The sequence below is a fragment of the Notolepis coatsorum genome (genome assembly GCF_963971535.1).
Source record: "Notolepis coatsorum genome assembly, chromosome: 1".
In the NCBI taxonomy this organism is placed as follows: Eukaryota; Metazoa; Chordata; class Actinopteri; order Aulopiformes; family Paralepididae; genus Notolepis; species Notolepis coatsorum.
Genome location: NC_140165.1, coordinates 154,757,087 through 154,777,256, shown reverse-complemented (window position 1 = coordinate 154,777,256; position 20,170 = coordinate 154,757,087). Strand labels below are relative to the sequence as shown.

Here is a 20,170-nt window from a genome sequence, read left to right as displayed (position 1 = left end):
CCGATTGAAGTTTATGGATACCATGACTGTGGTAAGTTTTAAGGGGCTAGCGTTACACAATAAATTTGTTATAATAATACCACAAGTGTGGATTCACTCGCCCAAACCCTGTAGCCGTGCATCGCAGTCATGAAAGGGGCTAACTAGGTCGATAGTCCAGCAACGTTGTGACTGTCCTATTAATCAATCTCACAATATTCGCTAACGTTAGACAGATGGAATACAGCCTTCCATCTAAAAACATAAATGAAAACTTACCACAGTGATGGTATCCATAAACTTCAATCGGTTCGGATCCTTTGAATGAAATGAAAATGTAAACAAACACTGACCTCGACGTTAGAAAGTAGCACTGGTGACGTGAAATTACTGAGCCCAGAGAGGAGTGGTTCGGCAAAAAATAGTTCCGAGAATATTTGCTTAGAAAACGTAAATGTCGAATTCAATAATTTTTTATTTCTCCATGTGGTAAATACACAGGTCACAACATGTTTACAGGAACGTTTGAGTTGTATTTAGAGTGTATTTCGTGACTGTAGGGAACTTCAGGGTAAAGGTCTGACCCACTTCCAGTGATGAAGCTAAGCTACGCTAACGGTGCGGCTGTTTCCTAAGCCTAATGCATGCAGAGAGACAAAAAAGGTATGTATCTTCTTGTCTAACTCCAGGGAAGATGTTAAATAAGCTAATTTCCCAAAATGTTGGAGTTTTCCTTTAACAGGTTAATTAATAGAGGCCTTGCATGGAATATTTGTGTAGTTCTCTGTGACTATTAACACGACTGCCTGTAACCATTGGTAACCACTTTCAAAAGAAAGCCAAATTTCTGTGCAGTGGTAGAGTAGGTAAAACAGTGGAAAAGCATATTGCTGTTCTACTGTGACTGGTTTACAAGATCCAACAATAAGATGCCAAAATATTACATTTTTGTTTATATATTTCGCATATATAAACACATAGCAAGTTGTATCTTCCATTGCCATGTACAAAATGGTTGCTATATTACAGGCAGCCATGTTGGAAGACAGAACTACACACATTCAGTGCAAGGCCTCTATTTGGGTGGCGTTCCCCTTTGAATGTAAACGAGGCATAGCAATACCACTATGTATTATAAAAAAGTTGTATAAGCACACTTGGAACACCTCTTGTCCAATCACAAAGTATGGTTGAAAATAAATGTTGTATAAAAGGCATTCATGCCAATACAGGATGTGTCCATCACCAGTTCTAATCTCATATTCATGGAGTATACAATTGCAAATATGTTGTAATATCACTATATTTTTGAGACAAATGAGACAAATTACTCATGACAACAACTGTATCCAAATAAAAGTTATTTTATTAAATCCCATACATTTCATTCATTCAGCATGGCTTAGGGACAGGCAATAAATACATTGACAAAAAGGCAAAAAAAATATAAATCAAGACAAGGTGAAACGGAATAACAGCAGCGATGGTAAAAACCTCGACAGAATGCATGCATGCTCACATACTGTGTGTGTGTATCTGTGAGTTTGAGCACACTTCCGTTTGTGCAAATGCATTGATAGTGGTATTCAAGATCTGGGGATACAGACTTGGTTACACCAAATACAATTAAAAAGTAAGAACAATCAGACGAGCTACTGCTAGTAATGCATGCAGCACTGAGACCTTTCTTTTTCCCTTACTCAAAAGAGAAATGTTTCAAGACAACAAAACACAGCAGCAAAGACGATGGAGTAGAGCTGTATAAAGATTCAAAAACTGAAAAACACAAACAGGCATAGTACACATCATAATAACGACTTAGTCTTGCATGCCATAATGCGGTGCACAGGTTTCTCTCTGTTCAAAAGACATGTCAACAGTAAAGAGTGGACATTAAACTGAATAATACATTCTCCAGGTTTTCTGACCAAAGCGTCTCCCTCCCCATCATTTTAAGGCAATTAGTGCGTACATGGGAGCGGTTCCTATTGTTGCTGCAGACGTTTTATTTTTTTATAGTTGAGTCACCAGAGGAAATGGACACATGTTCCCTCCCTGTACACGAGAGAGAGAGGGGGGTGTATAGACAACAACTGATGTCACTGGAATGTGACCAAACCAGAGGCAGTGGGTGGAATATACCGTATTCTCCATCAGCATGAGGAATGACGACAGAGACATTGGTGCAGGATGAGACCAAGACAGAGGAGCAAACAAGAGTCGTTAAGTTGCCAGCTCTCACAAAATGTTAGTTTAAAAAAAGAAAAAAAGGTTGTTAGCTGAATGTCTAGCTCAACCTTAAGGATACACAAAATATATATATATATATATATATATATATATATATATATAAATAATATATATACAGTGTTGCTTGAAAGTATGTTTGGAATAGTCAGTTTTCAAATATTTCACACATTAATCTTTATTATATCTTCATCTAAGATACATGTTCTGATAAAGCATGTCATGATTGAAGGAAAACACAAATAGTTTGAATATATTTGGATTATTTACTAAATACAAGGATTAAACATGAAATATCCTTGTGTGCATAAGTATGTGAACCCTTGGGATCCAACAGCTGCTGGCACCTATGGCATCAACTAAACATTTCCCAGACCTTTCCTAGAGTTGAATACTAGTCTCTTGCTTGTGCTTTGATGGATTTTGGTTAGTTTTCATCATTGAACTCCCTCAATTCACTGACATGTTAGGGATTCCTTGCATGAACTCACTACAACATATACAATATTTCAAAGTGTCCCAAAGGTCCCAGTGTCATCTCAGACCATCCATAATGCTACATGTCTTCTCATTTAACCACTATTATGTCTATCTACTTGAATATCTAGAATCGTTGCCTTGCTGTATAACTCCTTTGGCATTATGATGGACATAGTGGTTAAATGAGAATACATGTATGCATGTATCCCAAGGGTTCACATACTTATGCACACAAGGATATTACATGTTTAATCATTGTATTTAATAAATAATCCAAATATATTCAAACTATTTGTTTTCCTTCAATCATGACATGCTTTATCAGAAGATGTATCTTAGATGAAGATAAAGATTAATGTGTGAAATATTTGAAAAACAGACTCCAAAGGGGTTCACATACTTTCGAGTAGCACTGTATATACACACAAAGAAATAAGAAAAAGGGGAAGAAATTATCTATATATTTTTTTTAGGGCAATTCAGTTCGTAAACAACTTTACATTTTTGGATTTTCATGGTCAAGCTGTCATGGTAACGGTTCCACCATAATCAGTGCTTCAGTAGCCTTCATGTGTTCTTCAGTGTGTTTTGCAAAGGGCAAGTGTTGGTATGTGTCTGCATGTTCTGTGTGTGTGTGTGTGTGTGTGTGTGTGTGTGTGTGTAACTGTACTGGTGCTAAGAGTTAGGCTACGGTTAGGGTAGCCTGACATCAGACCCATGGAAGTCTACAGCAAGCTACTGTAGCTCCCCCATTTCTCGGGTTATCTCGCCAGCGGTTGAGCGCCATACCAGAGATTTCTCGGGTTTTCATCGTCTTTTCGATTTTAATATTCTATACACTCTCACAGACCTCGGTGTTATCATTGGAACTCATTCGGAGACCTCGAGGATGCAATGCCGGCGGAATCCTGCTAGGTGGCAGTATCACCTACCCTTTGAAACCTTATTTCACACTGTGTGTTACATTCTATATGGTCCGGGCGGAGAATTTGGACCCCTGCAAGTGAAACGCTTCATCCGAGCAACTTGGAACACATCCAGCACACTTGATGCATATCTTGTGCCATTTCATGTCAGGGACCGGATGGACATCAATACTGGAAATCGCGATCAGACAATTGGAATATTCATTTTGGAATAACTCCTAGCAAAGGTAAGGACTATATGACATCAATCCTACTTTGATCCAACAATGATTTCACATCGATCGCAACGATCAGCGTATGTAGTATTCAAAACGTATGCAGTTGCTGATGATCAGAGCATCACAAAACAACCCCCCCCCTTTGATGCCTTCATGATGAAACATAATACCTATTATATACCTTTGATTTGGAAATAATATCATGTCCAGGCGAGCAATGTGAACGACTTTCGCAAAATGCACACAGCGCTCCATAACTCAGCTTCCAGGAATTAGCCCGGATCACTCTGAAACTATACAATATTCACCACGGGATAACACACGAACATATACATGAAATTTTTTTACTATTTTTTACATGTTGGACGAGAGATAGTGACTGTCAAATGAGCCACAGTATTGTCTCCATAGCTATAATATAGAATATAGATATAGCTCTGCCAACATCGTGACGCACAGTGAAAATGCCTATCTTTTAGTGTGGCCCATTGACTACAGGGATGAGAGGGTAATCGCTGGCGCTCAATGAGTTAACAAATAGCAAAGAATGCTTTCAGAATGGCCAAAGCCCCTCTATCGGCTGTGCTGCTCTAAGATTTGCAAGCCACAACATTTATCGACTACTTTAGCTAACCCAGACTAGTTAGCGTGATGGTGCTATCTGAAATTGTTGTTGGGGAGTTTTGGCCTAGCTTATACTAAATGTGGAACGTGGAATATCATAGCAGAGTCAAAGAAGCAGGCTTATTTCGGAGGAGCTATTGCAAAGCTAACTAGCTACACAATTAGCGTTATCTGCCTCAACACAGTGAAACTGCTTTTTCGTCTAGCTGAATACCTGCAGGAAGAATCAGCTTGAGCAGAACACAAAATACCAGGGGATTAAAGAATGCTTCCAATATTAATATATGCAATTTAGGAATTATATCCTAAATGCATGAATAGCAGCTTTCAGCGTTAGCCTTCTCACAAATTTGTAGGCCTGCTGTTAATGCGATTCCATTGCCAGGAGTTCATTATGGGATGAGAGACCCCAACACACCACCATGGTAAATCAAAGTGACTTAATAGACCGTTTTCACCAGGAGACTCTCTGTAATTTGCCAGTGGGAGAGCAAGCTTGCATAGCGTTCCATGCAGGGCACGAAATTAACTTTTTGACTCACCGGCCAGTGGCGGGTAGATGGGAAAATTCTACCCGGCAAGCCTATTTCTTACCGGCCAAAAAAAATACGCATTTTTGTGTCACATATATACATTTTTTTCAGTACATTTCAAGTAGATAAGCTATTACGTTGAAGAATAGACACTTAAAGAGGCCAGAGTTAAATTTGTACTGTCTCTCTCTCTCTCTCTGAAGTGACTTCTCGCTATCTGCAAACAGCTCCACTGTCTGTGTGTATACTTAGTAGCCTCCAGATGCAGCCAAGATTCTCCGGCACTGCAGCTGGACCCTATTGGTCAAATCACATTCAGCATGCCCGCAGCTCGAATACGCATCGAATCAATGTTATAAGACATTGATATCAGGAGCTATCTGTAGCTACTGCTAGCCGGCTAGATAACGTTAAGACAACGCCTCAGTGAACTATTTGGTTTACTGGGACATATAGAGCTAACGTGAGCTAACGTTGCCTACCGAGCTAACGGACTTCAACGGAGGTATTATGCACTCGACTATTGCTGGAGCATTTGTTGATATCAGCAGCTATCAGTAGCTAGCCAGCTAGATACCGTTAGACAATGCCTCATCATGTATTAAACTAAAAGTGAATAGTTGACTGGGTCATTGTTTAAACAGTAACGTTAGCTCACGGAGGTCCGCATTAGACTAGAGCAGACTGCCTCTGTGTTGATACGAGGAGAAGCACGGACTGGGGCGGATATGACTCGTTGCCACTGGTTTTTTCAAAATAAGAGTATCATATGAACCGAACGTTGCTAACTGCCGGAGCCATCGATATTATGACTGGAGCTGCGCTTGGGGCGGAAATGAGACCCGCACAGGATTTTCAAAATAAGAGTATCGATATGAACTACACGCCAGGTGGCGGGCAGACCTCTCAGTGTCACTCGCCAAACCTAAAATATGCCCGCCATTGGCGGGTGGCGGGCTCTAATTTCGTGCCCTGGTTCCATGAGTCTAATGCATCAGGCTATGGTTAGATATTCAGTGGTTTTGGTTAGTTTGTAGGAATAAAAGTCTATGGAATGTCCTCACAAGTATAATAGTACCACTGTGTGTGTGTGTGTGTGTGTGTGCAGTGGTGATTTCATAAGGGGTTGCACTGTGTTTTAATGACGCCACGTGCACGCGTGCTCCCGTGCATAAATATACCCTCGCGAATAAAGACGATGCCTAATTGCCTCTAGGAATGGAATGTAACACTTCATTCACAGGTTGTGTGTTGAATGGTCCAACTGTAGTATTTGAACACACCTGACGACCTGAGATATTGTTAAGCAAAGTAGCCAGGTGGGTACTTGGCGCAGAGTCGAGTGGAACGCATTCTTGTGTGCACATCCTTGCATGTGCGTGCACGTGCTCCTGCTCAAAGAGGTGGAACGGTGTGCAACCCCGTCCTATGACCACTGCATCACTGTGTGTGTGTGAGTGTGTGTGTGTGTGTGTTTGTGTGAGTGAGTACACATGCGTGCAACCGTGTGTCCTCTTTAGCTGAGCAGCTCCAGGTATGTGACCGGAACCTTTCCTTTCTGGTTCCCTCTCTCCCCGATGAGCCAATCAGAGTCCATGCCTGGCACTGTGTAAACTGTGATGAGCTGTGAGGTGGGGGGTAATGAGACAAGTATTTGAGATATTAAGTAGTGTTTCGGCTGTTATGATCCACTATTACCTTTCAATCTTTATACATTCACAATCCATTCAATAAGGAATTCCACAAGCACAAATTAATTTCACGTCCAACAGAACATTTTGGAATTATCCTCAGTTATAACAACAAACAATAACATTCTAAAATAAATAAATGTATATATATATATCCACAGAGCTTTAAAAAAGGTGTAGAATAAAAGTATTGTTTCCCCCCCCACCAAAAAATATGATTGAATCATTGTGACTCATTTAAAAAACGTTGTTGGGTCCACAATTAATGTTGTGTTTAACAGTCGTCTGTCCAACTGGAAGTAGCATATTTTTAACGGTTTCTCAAACCATAAGGCCCAATCCCAATTCCCTTCCATTGTCCTACCCCTAGTTTTGGAGTGCCCTCGACTGGGTAGTGGTGAAGCTACAAGGGGTATGGGTTGAAATCTTTACCTAGGAAGTGGGACACCCATCATTTCTTCATGATCAGTAGTAAAATAATGTAATGGACTTACATATTTCTGTAGTGTGTAGTTACATATAATAATGATACATAGTACAATGTATTTATTGTACAGGTATGTATAAAACAAAGCACTTCTTTTACAGTCTGTTTTGAGATTAGGTTAATTGTGTGCATGCAATATATACTGTATATATAAAAAAAACAAAATGTTTTAACTGAAATGTAGTGGAACGGAAATCCTTGGAATGCTGTGCGAGTTCCAAACCTGTAAGTTACAAAACGCAACAGTTCTCTCTAGAGATGTTCCGATACCATTTTTTCCTTTCTGATCCGATTCCGATACCTAAGCTTTGGGTATCGGCCGATACCTAAGCTTTGGGTATCGGCCGATACCGATATTTATCCGATACCAGTGCATACATAAAAAAATATAAATTATATATATATATTTTTTTACAGATACTGTTATACTGTTTTTTAGTAATAACTAGAAAGTAATGGTATTTATTCAACAACAGATGATTGTATAGATTTGTATTAGTATCGTTAATCAATGAGTATGGGGCTACAGCACTGCAGATATACCCTACTCCAGGGATCGGCAATAGGCGGCCCGCGGGCCGAAATGGGCCCGCCAGCAATAATTTCTGGCCCGTCAGGTTATTTTGAGAATATGATGTTTATTTTACGCGCAGGAAATATTCACTCGTTGTGACGCCAGTGTCTTTTGAAGCTGTATCTATCTATTCATCATATCTATGGCTGTCACTATAGCCAATTGAAATGCTAGAAATGGTCACATGGACTGGGAGAACCAATGGAATTTCACTTTCACTTCCGCGTTTGGGATGCCGGCGAGCGAACGTTTGCAAAAACAAAACAAACGTCTTTGAATAACTTCTTTGCAATGCAACGGGGAAATATGATGAGCCAGAAGAGGAGCTTACGACCTATAAAGCTTATTTTAATAAACAGGTGTCATTCTTAAAATACGGGTTTATCGCAACAGGTAACTCTTGCAATAAGCAACCGGTGACTCTCGCTTGTTGACATGGCAACACGAGCAAGCAACTGTGTTCAAGTTGGGTGGGCATTCAACGCGAGTGGACATTTAACATGTTATTAACATGGATTTTGGAGGACCGAAGCAGAAACAATATCAAGTCCAGGGCAGGGCTGCCTGCATTATGCCGGTGAGTGTTGTGTTTTAATAATAATAATAATACATTCGATGTATAATACACCCGCTGTGGTGCTTAAAATCAAATGCACCCTACTGATCTCGATTTATAATGCGAGCACCTGCATTAAAATCAAATTACTGATCTGTTCATGTGTAATGCACTGTCTGAGAGGCACTTTATAATAGAAAAAAGACAGTGCAAACATGTATATGTCGTTTTTTTTTTTTTACAGTTAAAAAATGTTCACTTATCATTGGCCCGCCACACAATGGCTTGGGGAAAATTTGGCCCGTGGGCAAATCTAATTGGCGACCCCTGCCCTACTCCAATGATCCACACGGACATTAAACGGTGTTGCACTCGCTACCCAGTGGCTCTGCAGATATACCCTACTCAGTCTGTAAGCTAGTGGCAGATAGAACGTTCGAATGTTGTGATTTTCTATGCAAAATAAATATTCAACATTCTCTTTTGAAACTCCGCCTCAGACTCTTATCCTTTGGCACTTGGAACTTGCTGTACTTTGCTTGCAGGTCTGCAGCCATTATTGCTGGATTATGAATAGCACCAACTTTAGACACGGTAACGTTATCAAGCTAAGCTAGCTGACCTAGCTCGTCTTCCCGCATTGACATTTGATAACGTTAGTCAGCTAACGCTAGTCAGTAGCTACTTAACTTAAATACGATTCACCGTGGGTGCATTATTGTTGATAGACGGTCACGGACAGTGTCAGGTCCTGGAGAAAGGACAGGCTATCATCTGATTTGATGTAACGGGCGGATGTTGTTCCAACTAGCTAGCTTTTCAGCTAATGCCATCATAACACCAGCCAAACACATCCCGTCCGAGCTCCCCGTCACACCGCACTGTCGGGGACAATGGAATTTAAGAAAGTGTATCTGCTGTTAAAAGTCTATATGTTCTCCCTTCTACCCGTCCCCTTAGAAAAACACTCGATTTGGAGGGCCAGTTGGAGGGCTAGATGATCACTTCCCGCAGACCCACAAAATAATCGAGACAGCCTACACTACACGCCCACAAGCAAAACGAAGGGGTAGGGCCAAATGATAGGGCCAAAGGGGACAATGTTCACTATATACAAACATACCGTGTTCGAGCCAATCAGCAATACCAACTGAGTCGCGTCTCGCCTGACTAAAAGTTGTTTCAAACGAAAACAGCTGGATGTCATTTTGCCAAGTGAGCATGGCTGTGTGAGAGTCTTTCACCTTTACATATCTAACTTTGGCATGGATTGATTGTTTAGATCGCTAGCATGGCTAACAAATACAAATATATTGTAGTCTGCCCCGTTCTGACCAGGATTACGTTCCTTTTGCCCCCTTGATGCGTGCACACAGAGTCTGACGTGGACAGCGAACAGGTCTATTGGGATCAGCCTTAAATCTGCACATCATGTTATGATTTCTAAACATCTCATTTGCTGAATGTTATCTAAAGCCCCTTTAACACATCCTCTTTTGCTGTTAGCTAGCATTAGCACAAATCTTAACTAATGCCAGCTACTGTTAATCAAAGACAGCATGATGCAAATCACCATTTCAAGTGGTGGGTGCAATGACACTTACTATCATGAATGAGAACTGCTCTGAAATACAGGAGATTAAACCGGAGTGTTTGCAGGTTAGCTAACTAGCTAGCTCTATATACCATCCCTACAGATGCTACAGACAACAGCTGATCACGCCATCTTCACAAACGACTTACCATCAGTTCTGTGTAAAGCAACTGTACAAATGTATGCTGATGATTCCACATTGTACTATGCTGCAAAAACTGTCAGTGAACTGGACAATGTTTTATCAGCTGAGTTAAATATGGTGTTTGATTGGATAAAACGGAATAAGTTGGTACTAAACATCTCAAAAACCAAATCAATTATCTTGGGTTCGAGTCATAAATTGTCATCAATACCAAAAATGAGTTTGAACGTGTCTGATGAACCCATAGAACAGGTAAATAAAGTAAAATTACTGGGCATAATAATTGATAGCCAGCTGTCATGGGCAGAACACATTGATACCATAGTGAAGAAGATGGGGAGTGGTATCTCCATGGTGAGGAAATGTCTTTCTTATGTCCCTACATATATTGTGGGACAGGTGGCGAAATCTTTAATTTTATGTCACCTAGATTATTGTGCACCAGTATGGTCCTCTGCATCCAAAGGTCAACTAAAGAAATTGCAAACTGCCCAGAACAGAGCTGCAAGGTTAGTTTTACATTGTTCCATGAGAACAAACACCATCACTATACACCGGCAACTCTCATGGTTAACGGTAGAGAATAGGCTGGTTTTCAACACAGTTACATTTTTCAGGAACACTGTCTTTTCGTCTCAACCTGTTTTCTTATACAAACAAATTGTCAGATGCAGTCAGGTTCATTCTTATTTTACTAGGTCAGCTGATGATGGACAGATTATGTTACCACGTCCAAAATCAAATGCTTTAAAGAGGACTGTTGTTTATCGTGCCATCAATCATTGGAATAACTGCCCACTGAACATAAGTAAATTGAATAGTAAAGTGTCTTTCAAATACCACCTGAGAATGCACTACTTAAATATGTGAGCAAAATATTCTGATGTTGATAATGATGTCTACAATGTTTTACTGTTTTTAGACAATGTTACAATGTTTTTAGATAATGATGTCTACAATGTTTTACTGTTTTTAGATTATCATTGTTAATTGTGATTGTCATATGTATCTTATGTTGTTATGTTTTGTGTTTTGTGTCGTCTTTCTATGTGGACCCCAGGAAGACTAGCTCGCCACTTAGGTGACAGCTAATGGGGATCCTTTTTAAACAATAAACAATGCGAGAGTGGACGGTGGTCATTAGGGACCAAGTTTTTGAACATGAATAGCAAGATTTTAATTTCTTTGCCTTTTTATAATTAGCTCCCATCCTCCAATTTAGTCATTATTCCAATTCCTTTCCTGGTCGTTGCTCTACCCTACTGTCGGTCTGGGGAGGGTGGAGACTACAACATGCCTCCTCCGATACATGTGGTCACCAGCCGCTTCTTTTCACCGACAGCTAAGAGTTTTACTGGGAGAACGTAACACACACAGAGGGTCATGCCATCTCTCCCAGATCCCCTCCCTGATGAACAGGTGACCTGACCGACGAGTAGGAGACTGTAGCGGGCTCCGTTTTAAAGCACCCCCGGCTGACATTACCATCTTTCAGAGGCTGTAGTGGTAGGGCGGGGCATACTTTTGTGCAAACATACATTTTAAAGAAATATTAACATGAGGGGTGTCTAAAATATGTGTTTTCTTGTGGGGAATTCAAATATGGGATTATTTTTCGGATTGGATAACTCTAACCTACATCAATTTGGATTTCAAAATGGCAGATTTTACCATTTTTCACCCCTTGGCCATACATGGATGCCAACATGAATCTGAAGGAAATCCTAACATGCAAGGTATCTACAGTATGCGTTTCTTAATGGGGAATTCAAATGAGTTCATTTTTTAGATATAATAAATCTACCTACATCATTTTGGATTTCAAAATGGCAGATTAAAAAATGTTTCACCCCTTCGCAGGGCCGGACTGGGGGAATTATTCAGGCCGGGAAATATAGTGCGAAATATAGCCCCAGTCAGGCCGCGTGTAGCTTTTCTCCAACGCGTCCGTGTTTCCGGGTTCCCGTTTTGCGCTCCGATTGGCCAGGTCATGTGACATGTGCGCCAATCGTGGGACGGCAAGTTCTGCGCCTATTTCCGGGTCGAACAGCCTGCAAACGACCTAACGCCTAGTTTATCACTGGTTAAGCTTAGGCGACTCTTTCGAAGTTGGTTATGGTTAGGTTAGAGTTTGGAATCAGGGCAGGCGTTCTATCGCCATGCTCTAAGACAAACTCTAACCTTAACCAACTTCGAAAGAGCGCCTAAGCTTAACCAGTGTAGAAACTTGCGGTCCCACGATTAGGCGTACATGTCACATGACCTGGCCAATCAGAGACGCGGAAACACGAACGCGTTGGAGAAAGGCTTCAAGCAGTCAGGCCACCTTTTAAGCAGGGGGTCTGGGGGTTTTAGTTACAAAGACTTAATTCCCTGCATGCTGGTGGAGGACTTTTAAAATGTTTACCCTTTAACACTTTCAGCGCCAGGGGTCGCTATGGGTGTTGGGTAGGGATGTCCGATATTATCGGCCGACCAATATTATCGGCCGAAATCGGCAGTAAAATGTGATATCGGAAAATATCGGTATCAGTTTAAAAAAAGAAAAAAACAATAACAATATTTGTTATATATATATCCAGTGAAATTATTAGTTACCTGAAATTATTCAGTTTTTTTGGGGGGGGATACCCTGCATATATCGGTATCGGTTGATATCGGTTGATATCGGTATCGGAAATTAAGAGTTGGACAATATCGGAATATCGGTATCGGTAAAAAAGCCAATATCGAGCATCCCTAGTGTTGGGCCATTGTGTGCCAGCGCTCTGTTCAATGGGGATACATTCCGGTGTTTGCAGTGCTAAACCTATATTAAATATTATAGCTATGGATCTAATAACAACTTCGATTGTCAGTGAGTTTCTTCCGGTCAACATGCAAAAAACAGATAATTTCTTCCTCCATACATTTCCGTTTTATACCGTGGTGAATATGAGTATAGTTTTAGAGTGATGCTTTGTAATCCCAGGAAACTCCATCAAACAGCGCTTTACTGCATTTAATTATAAATCATGCCATTTCTCGCCTGATTATTGAATCAATCTGAAATCAACACTAGATTATCGGTATTATGTTTCATCATGCATGCACGAAAGGGTGGGGGGGTGGGGGTCATTTATCTATGCTTCGATCGCCACCAACGGCATACATTACAGTGCATTACAGACACACGCTGAGATCGCGGGGAAAAAATTATCGGATCAACGCAAGATTGATAACATATAACATTACCTTGTCTATGATGTACTGCAAAAAGAATAATCCAATTATCTGATCGCCATTCCAAATAATGATCGCGATCGTGTGTCCAACGTTATCCAGCATTGCACATGAACGGGCGGGCGGGGACCCTCGTCGATGCCATCCCTATAAGCACTTGTTTTGCCGGAGTGTTTAGACCCCGCCCCCAGGCCGCAGCTCGGCTGAGAAAACAAACCACATAGTTTCAATGGAGTGCAATATCAGCCGCAAAGCATTAGGTGGCGGTATTGGCCGTTTGCGATCTCAGAGCCATTCCCAATGATAACATCAGGCTGGATGGATGAATTATGAATGGATATAGCGAATAAAAGAAATAACGATCAAAACACGACTTTTCTTGGGTTTGGCGCTCAAGCGATGGCGAGTTAACCCAACTTATCTCGGGTCTGCCGTCCATTGTGTTAAATGCCATCGTTTGTGATGGCATCACAAATTATTGTTAAAAAAAAACATTTTAATATTTTCAATATATCAAATGCAAAGTGGATTTTTCTGGGGGGGATTATTACAGGCTAATAATTGTTATAATCATTATGGGTCAATGATTAGCAACAACACGGATTTTTTGTTTTTGTAATGTCAGACTTAAAGGGGAACTATTTTACTATTTCTTTCACTATTTGGGCACTTTTACACAATTCCTGTGAGTCTATGGAACACCTCTGTAATTTCTCTTTTTTTTATTCATTGTTTTGTATTTCTAATCAAGTCCTCAAAAACAGCATTTTTCTACCTCAAGATCTTAAGCCGTTTTGAGCCTGGGCTACAAACACTGTGTGCAGCTCATCATGAGCCTGACGCCACACAGCCACATTATCATGCAGCTGAGTCTCTCTGACATTACAAATCAGCACATTTTCAGATGACTCAGTTCAGTGAGGGTGAATATTGTGAGAGGAGAATTGGAAGAATGCGCCAATATGAGAATTAGAGACATAGATCACATTAATATAAGTTCACATAGCTAGGAAACAATGCTAAACACTCAAAAAGGCCATTTATAAGATAGTTCCCCTTTAACAACAACTCTTATCAGAAAAGTGGGAATATTTCATTTTTAATCTGACATTACAAGAAAAAGAAAAAGATAAATAGTTATGATCTGGACTGAAGTTGAATGAAAGATTTATGAAGAAAAAAAAAGTTCTGGTTGTTCTCCACCTAGGTTATCTAACTATTGCGGAGCCGCAACTAGAAACACTGGCCTGGCCTGCTTCTAAGTTCAGTCGCCTGACTGCGGGCAAATAAAATCTGTGCAGGCCAGGCCACCGGGAAAACTCCCGGTGCTCCCGATGGCCAGTCCGGGCCTGCCCCTTCGCCATACAATCTGAAGAAAATTCTAACATGCAAGGTGTCTAAATGATGCGTTTTCTTAATGGGGAATATAAATAGGAGTTAATTTTTAGGATAAGATAACTAACCTACATCATTTTGTATTACAAAATTGCCAAATGTACACATCCCCTTTCGAAGATTTTAAAAGATATGGGAAATAATTTATAATGACAAAGCCATCAAATGTATTAACAAGTGAACTGTATATAACTGGATACAACTCGGGCGGCTACGTGGCATAGTGGGCAAGGCACTCGCCACGAAATGCTGGAGACGCTGGGCTCGTCAGTTGGAGCCCAGCGCTCCACATTTGCTTTCAGTTTAGCTGGTCGTCCACAGTAATACACATTGGCCGTATTACGGGGAGGGAAACTGAAGGGTGGGGATCGGGCGTTGTGGACAGCGACTCCTACAGGTCGGTTGGTGCGCCTGCGCAGTAGAATCAGGAAGTGTCGGGGGCAGCGTGAGCGTCCCACGCGTTATTCCTCGCCACTGAGAGATCGAGCTGCGCAGGTGAAAAGATGCGACTGCTGTTACCTCAAGTACCGGAGGGGACTTGTGCTATGTATGACTTAGTCCACATTGCAGCCGGCTTGTGGGAGGCAAGAAACAGCGTCCGTGACAGGGGAGGGTTGAATTGGATGATACGAAATTGGGATGGGAGAAAATATAGAAAATGGGAGAAAAAGTGGACAAAAAAAAATAACTGGATACAACTCAAAAGATCAATAATAATAATACTAACAATAATAAATTTTATTTGTAATGCACACAAAAATCTAAGTGCTAAATCTCGATCTCCTGACTTCTTGAACTTTGCCAGGTTCCAATGTCTTGCTTGAACTCATTCTTGGACAGCAAGGTCTCCTACTGTATGGCATCACAACATCCAGCACCTCCTTCCTCTTGAGACTTGAGGCAGTCCAGCTGAAACAGGGTGTACCTAGGCCCTTCCATCCAGGAGTGCTTGACCTTCATGTCGAACCAACATGGATAATACACTCCAATGATGAATTCCACAATGCATTGTAGATTATTCAGGTTCTTTCTTTTAAGTTGATGCTTTGACACCCAGAGCCTGAGGATTCTGTTTGCTGTGGTGAGCCAGTGGCTGTGGTTTACTGGTCCAATCTCCAGCAGAGCCAGCCTTGCAGAAAGCACTCCATCCCTGATTGCACAGACCAGTTTATAACCATAGTATTGAAATTCTTTATTGGGAATAACCCCTTGAGATGAACCATCTCGTTTTCAAGGAGGTCCCAGTGTTGATCAGTTGAGAGATCTTGAATGATCTTCTCAGGCAGCTTGATCAGCGGAGGGCCAACAAAGATCCTGGTGAAGTTAGGATTGATCTCCATGTCTGTAACGGAATCAAGGAGCTGTCCTAATGGCCCGGATCATTTGTTGTCTGACAGAGTAGCCCCATCAACTTCAACAATGAAACGGCGCAGTGGAAGTTCACCAGTGTGCAGGTTTCACACCAACCAGACCAGCTCCAGCATTACACCTGCCTTCACTCCAGTGTCGACATTGGTTGAGTCTCCTCCAATGGCCCACAAGGTCTTATCAGAACCTCTCTTTCGGCCAGGAAAACAGGATCTTAGCAATCTGCTCTGCATGTGACTCCTCTTTAGTTGCTTTCTCTGGTGTAAAGTTTTAACCTTTATTTTTACCAGGCAGTCACTTGAGATCAATGATCTCTTTTTCGAGCAAGACCTGGAAACACAAAGTGGAACAGATAGTTGCTGCCAGGCTCACTAGCAACACTATAGTGTTCTTCCTTGATCTTTGCAGGAAAAGATTAGTCACTGCCCTCAGCTTCCATCATCACATTGTCAATCCGCCTGTCAAAGTGGATACAGGAGATCCCCCCTCCTCCCTGCACTTATCCTCAAACTCTTCACCCAGCTCTTGCATCAACTTTAGGATTTATCTCAGATTCATTCTGGCACCTGTGTATGAACAGGGTTAAAAATGGTAAAATCTGCCATTTTGAAATCCCAAATGATGTAGGTTAGAGTTTTCCTATCCCCAAACATTAACTCATATTTTAATTCCCCATTAAGAAACATAATTTAGACACCTTGCATGTTAGGATTTCCTTCAGATTCATGTTGGCATCGATGTATTGCCAAGGGGTGAACATATTTTAAATCGACCATTTTTAAATCCAAAATGATGTAGGTTAGAGTTATCCTATCACAAATGAACTCACATTTGAATTCCCCATTAACACTTTGAGCGCCAGCCGTGTTTTCCTTTTTACCCCCTTGCATGCCACCATCCACGGCCAATGTTAACGTTAATATCGCCTAATCTATGTTTTAAATTATGGCTATGTGTCTAATCTGCCTGTCGCTTATCAAATAATCATTTTTCAGCCAACATTGTCAATGCAGATTGTTTTTTTATCGCTTCATTTCCGTTTGATAGCATTTAGAAAATCACCAGTTTTTGGGGGAAAAACAACCCATGCCTATGATAATCGCCTTTTACTGGAATATTCCAGAACGTTGTCATTTGTCGGCCTATTTATGAATCGTTTTCAAATAAATGCTAGATGATCGATAGTATATGTGTGCGTACCCACGCTCGTGCCGTGCGCCGATATTCGCTGCTCTTATTTCCTCATGGCTTTTACAGTCAAAACAGCCATATCACATATACGCTTATATATCCGTGAAAACGAGTCTGATTATCCTAACACTGATAACATAAATACCTTACCCGAAGTCAGATGGTATCCAAATGGTTTATTCCAATTTCCGATCGCCATTCGAAAAAAATCGATAATTGTATTGATCCATCGTGTGTACAGTATAACCCATATTCGCCGTGGCTCAGAGGCTCCAGAATGAATTCTGGTAGACCCCGGCTGCATCAGTGAGAAGTAAAATGGCCTCAGTTTTAAAGCACCTTCGGCTGACATTACCGTCTTTCAGAGGCTGTAGTGGGCTCCGTTTTTTTTTTATCCACTTTTTCTCCTCTTTTTCTATTTCTCTCCCATCCCAATTCCACTGTGCCAATTCTTCCCTTCCCTGTCTTGAACGTTGCTCGCATATGCCCCCCACTGGCCGGTTGTAGGGAGTATAGCAGCCTTGCATCACGTGTCCCCTTCGATACACGAGGAGGCAGCCTGTCACATCTTTTAAACTGCCAGCGCGGACTCTCATTGGCGAGGTGTAACGTGTGGGAGGCTCACACTACCCCCGCCATTTCCTGTCTCTGCTGTGCAGGCGTCCCCAACCGACCTGTAGGAGTCGCTGTCCACAACGTCCAGATTACCACCCATCGACTTCCACCCGCTAACTCTGCCAATTGAGTTAGTATGACGGCTGGCCCAAGCCGGAGGCAACGCCGACAGCCGGAGTCGAACCCGGTGTCTCTTGCATTGGTGACGAGCGCAATGTCCGCTGCACCACCCAACCGCCCCTAGTGGGCTCAGTTTTAAAGCTAGAGTGATCATATGAAACCAGACAACCTAAGGAATTCAACCATGTCATGCTAGCATGTTGAGAAGGGGGGATAATAATGCTCCAAGTTAGGCAAAGCTTTGGTGAGGGGAAAAACTGGCATGGCCATTTTCAAAGGGGTCCCTTGACCGCTCACCTTAAGATATTGGATTGGATTCAAATTAGGGATGTTAACAATTAAACGATTGATTGGTCATTAAGGATTTACTCGGAACATGTGAGATTTACTCGATCTACTCAAAGGACGTGTTGTCCGTCTAGTCTGTTACAATAGGAACTATTGTTCAGGCTTGTTGCCACACGGGGGGTTATGTGTGGTGCACCAGGTTATGAGGAGAGAACACCTGTATTGTGAACTAGGCTGTACACGCTGAATAAATCCCATACCCAGTTGGGTAGAAATAATGAAAACAGTAGTCTTCATCTGTATATAGGGACATACTAAAACATGGTGACAGCGGTAGTGAACCTAGCCGGCGAAGTATCGTGAGCAGCAACAGTTCCGTGGAAGGGAAGAGATTGTTAGCATACTAGCAGAAGCGCTCACGTTGTGTCTATTCTACTAGCATTAACGTTACTAGTACAAAGAATCAATAGAGAGTTATATTGATCACGCCATGTACGCTAGCCATGATAAAACGCAATCACATAGCTATTACATTTCCCGCGGATTAAGACCACCACAAACGTTGTGCCTGGACTCAAGTAATCTTTCACGGACATGGAAGACATGGAGGGACGAGTTTGTGCTCTATGTGGATTATCAGTTGGCGGTGACGATGAAAAGAAAAGTGCTTTTATATAGACTTTTCTGCTATTAGGGCTGTCCCTGAAGCCTGTTTTGGGCTTCGAACTTCGTCAGGGTTTTTCGAACGAATGTTCGAACCTTCGTTTTTAATAATAATAAAAAAATATTTGAAAAAAAAGTCCAAAAAGAGGTTTAATTTAATTTAAAGTTAAATTAGTCTTACCCCGAAAATGTGATCGTTACAAAAAGCTTGGTTTAGGTCCAGTAAAATACGACACTGATCGTTACAGAAACATATTTCAGGTTCGGTAAAATAGACATAGAATATACCTTACCTTAGCCATAAGGTACTCCAAAAAGAATAATTCCAATGATCCCATCGGCGATCGCGATTACTTGTTTATATGTAATTACTTGTGTATACGGGAAACTATAGGTTTTGAGGCAAGCAGATCTCCTAGTGATTGCTCTGTAAGAGCTCCTCCCCCTCAGAGCGAGTCAGGACAGAAAGGGATCAGGACAGACACTGACTGAACTGGACTATCAGAGTTCAAAAGATAGGCGATACTGCCACCTGGTGAGATTCGATCGGCATTGCAATTCCAACGTAAGCAGATTAGCCAGGGACACCTAGAGTGTTCCGGCTGACCGTTTAGAACGGGGATCAAAAGGAAAAAGATCAAAGGATCTAAAAACGAGATATTACGTTTTTGGCGCTCAAGCGTTGGCAGTGAAACACGAGTACTTACGTGTTTGGCTGTCAAAGAGTTAACATGAACCATTCTCACAAGGTGTTCAACTTCACATTCTCTTATTATTGTCCATCGCAATACACATCATCATTGTAAAAAACACATGTGTTGCTTATTCAATCAAATCCCGGTTCATAGTGCGCACAACTGCGTTTTATAACCTTGAGCAACATTCCTCTATTTTAATCCAAAATTATAAACATGACTTCATGCTTTTTTCTTACATAGTACTGTATATTTGTATGTCTCTAAATGTCATGAAAATGTATTTAAGTACCTGTATTATTCAGTACATTAAAATTAAACTTCTGCAACTTGAACCTGTGTTATGTGTATCTGATCATCTGTGTGTGATGGAGGAGATATGGTCAGCTGCCCGACAGAGCTTTTATACTCTCCTCTGACGGAGGCTGTGTATGTTTGAACTGTAAAACCCCACAGTCAGAGCTACTATACCAGATCTGTCTGAAGTGTAAAACATCACAGTCAGTTGCGGGGAGGAAACTGGAGCAACTGGAGGAAACCCACAAAGACACAGGGAGAA

At 41.4% G+C, this 20,170-nt stretch overlaps 1 protein-coding gene across 4 annotated transcripts in view; it reads right to left on the bottom strand.

Annotated features, from left to right (window-relative positions):
* Positions 1 to 1,327: 1,327 nt before the first annotated feature.
* Positions 1,328 to 20,170, bottom strand: part of sh3glb2a (SH3-domain GRB2-like endophilin B2a) — a 74,435-nt gene continuing 55,592 nt past the window's right edge. For all 4 annotated transcript variants that reach the window (XM_084334759.1, XM_084334761.1, XM_084334762.1 and 1 more), the window contains one exon: positions 1,328 to 6,631. In XM_084334759.1, coding sequence (XP_084190885.1) covers positions 6,524 to 6,631 — 108 coding nt within the window. In that variant the 3' untranslated portion in view covers positions 1,328 to 6,523. The remainder of the gene's footprint in view (positions 6,632 to 20,170) is intronic.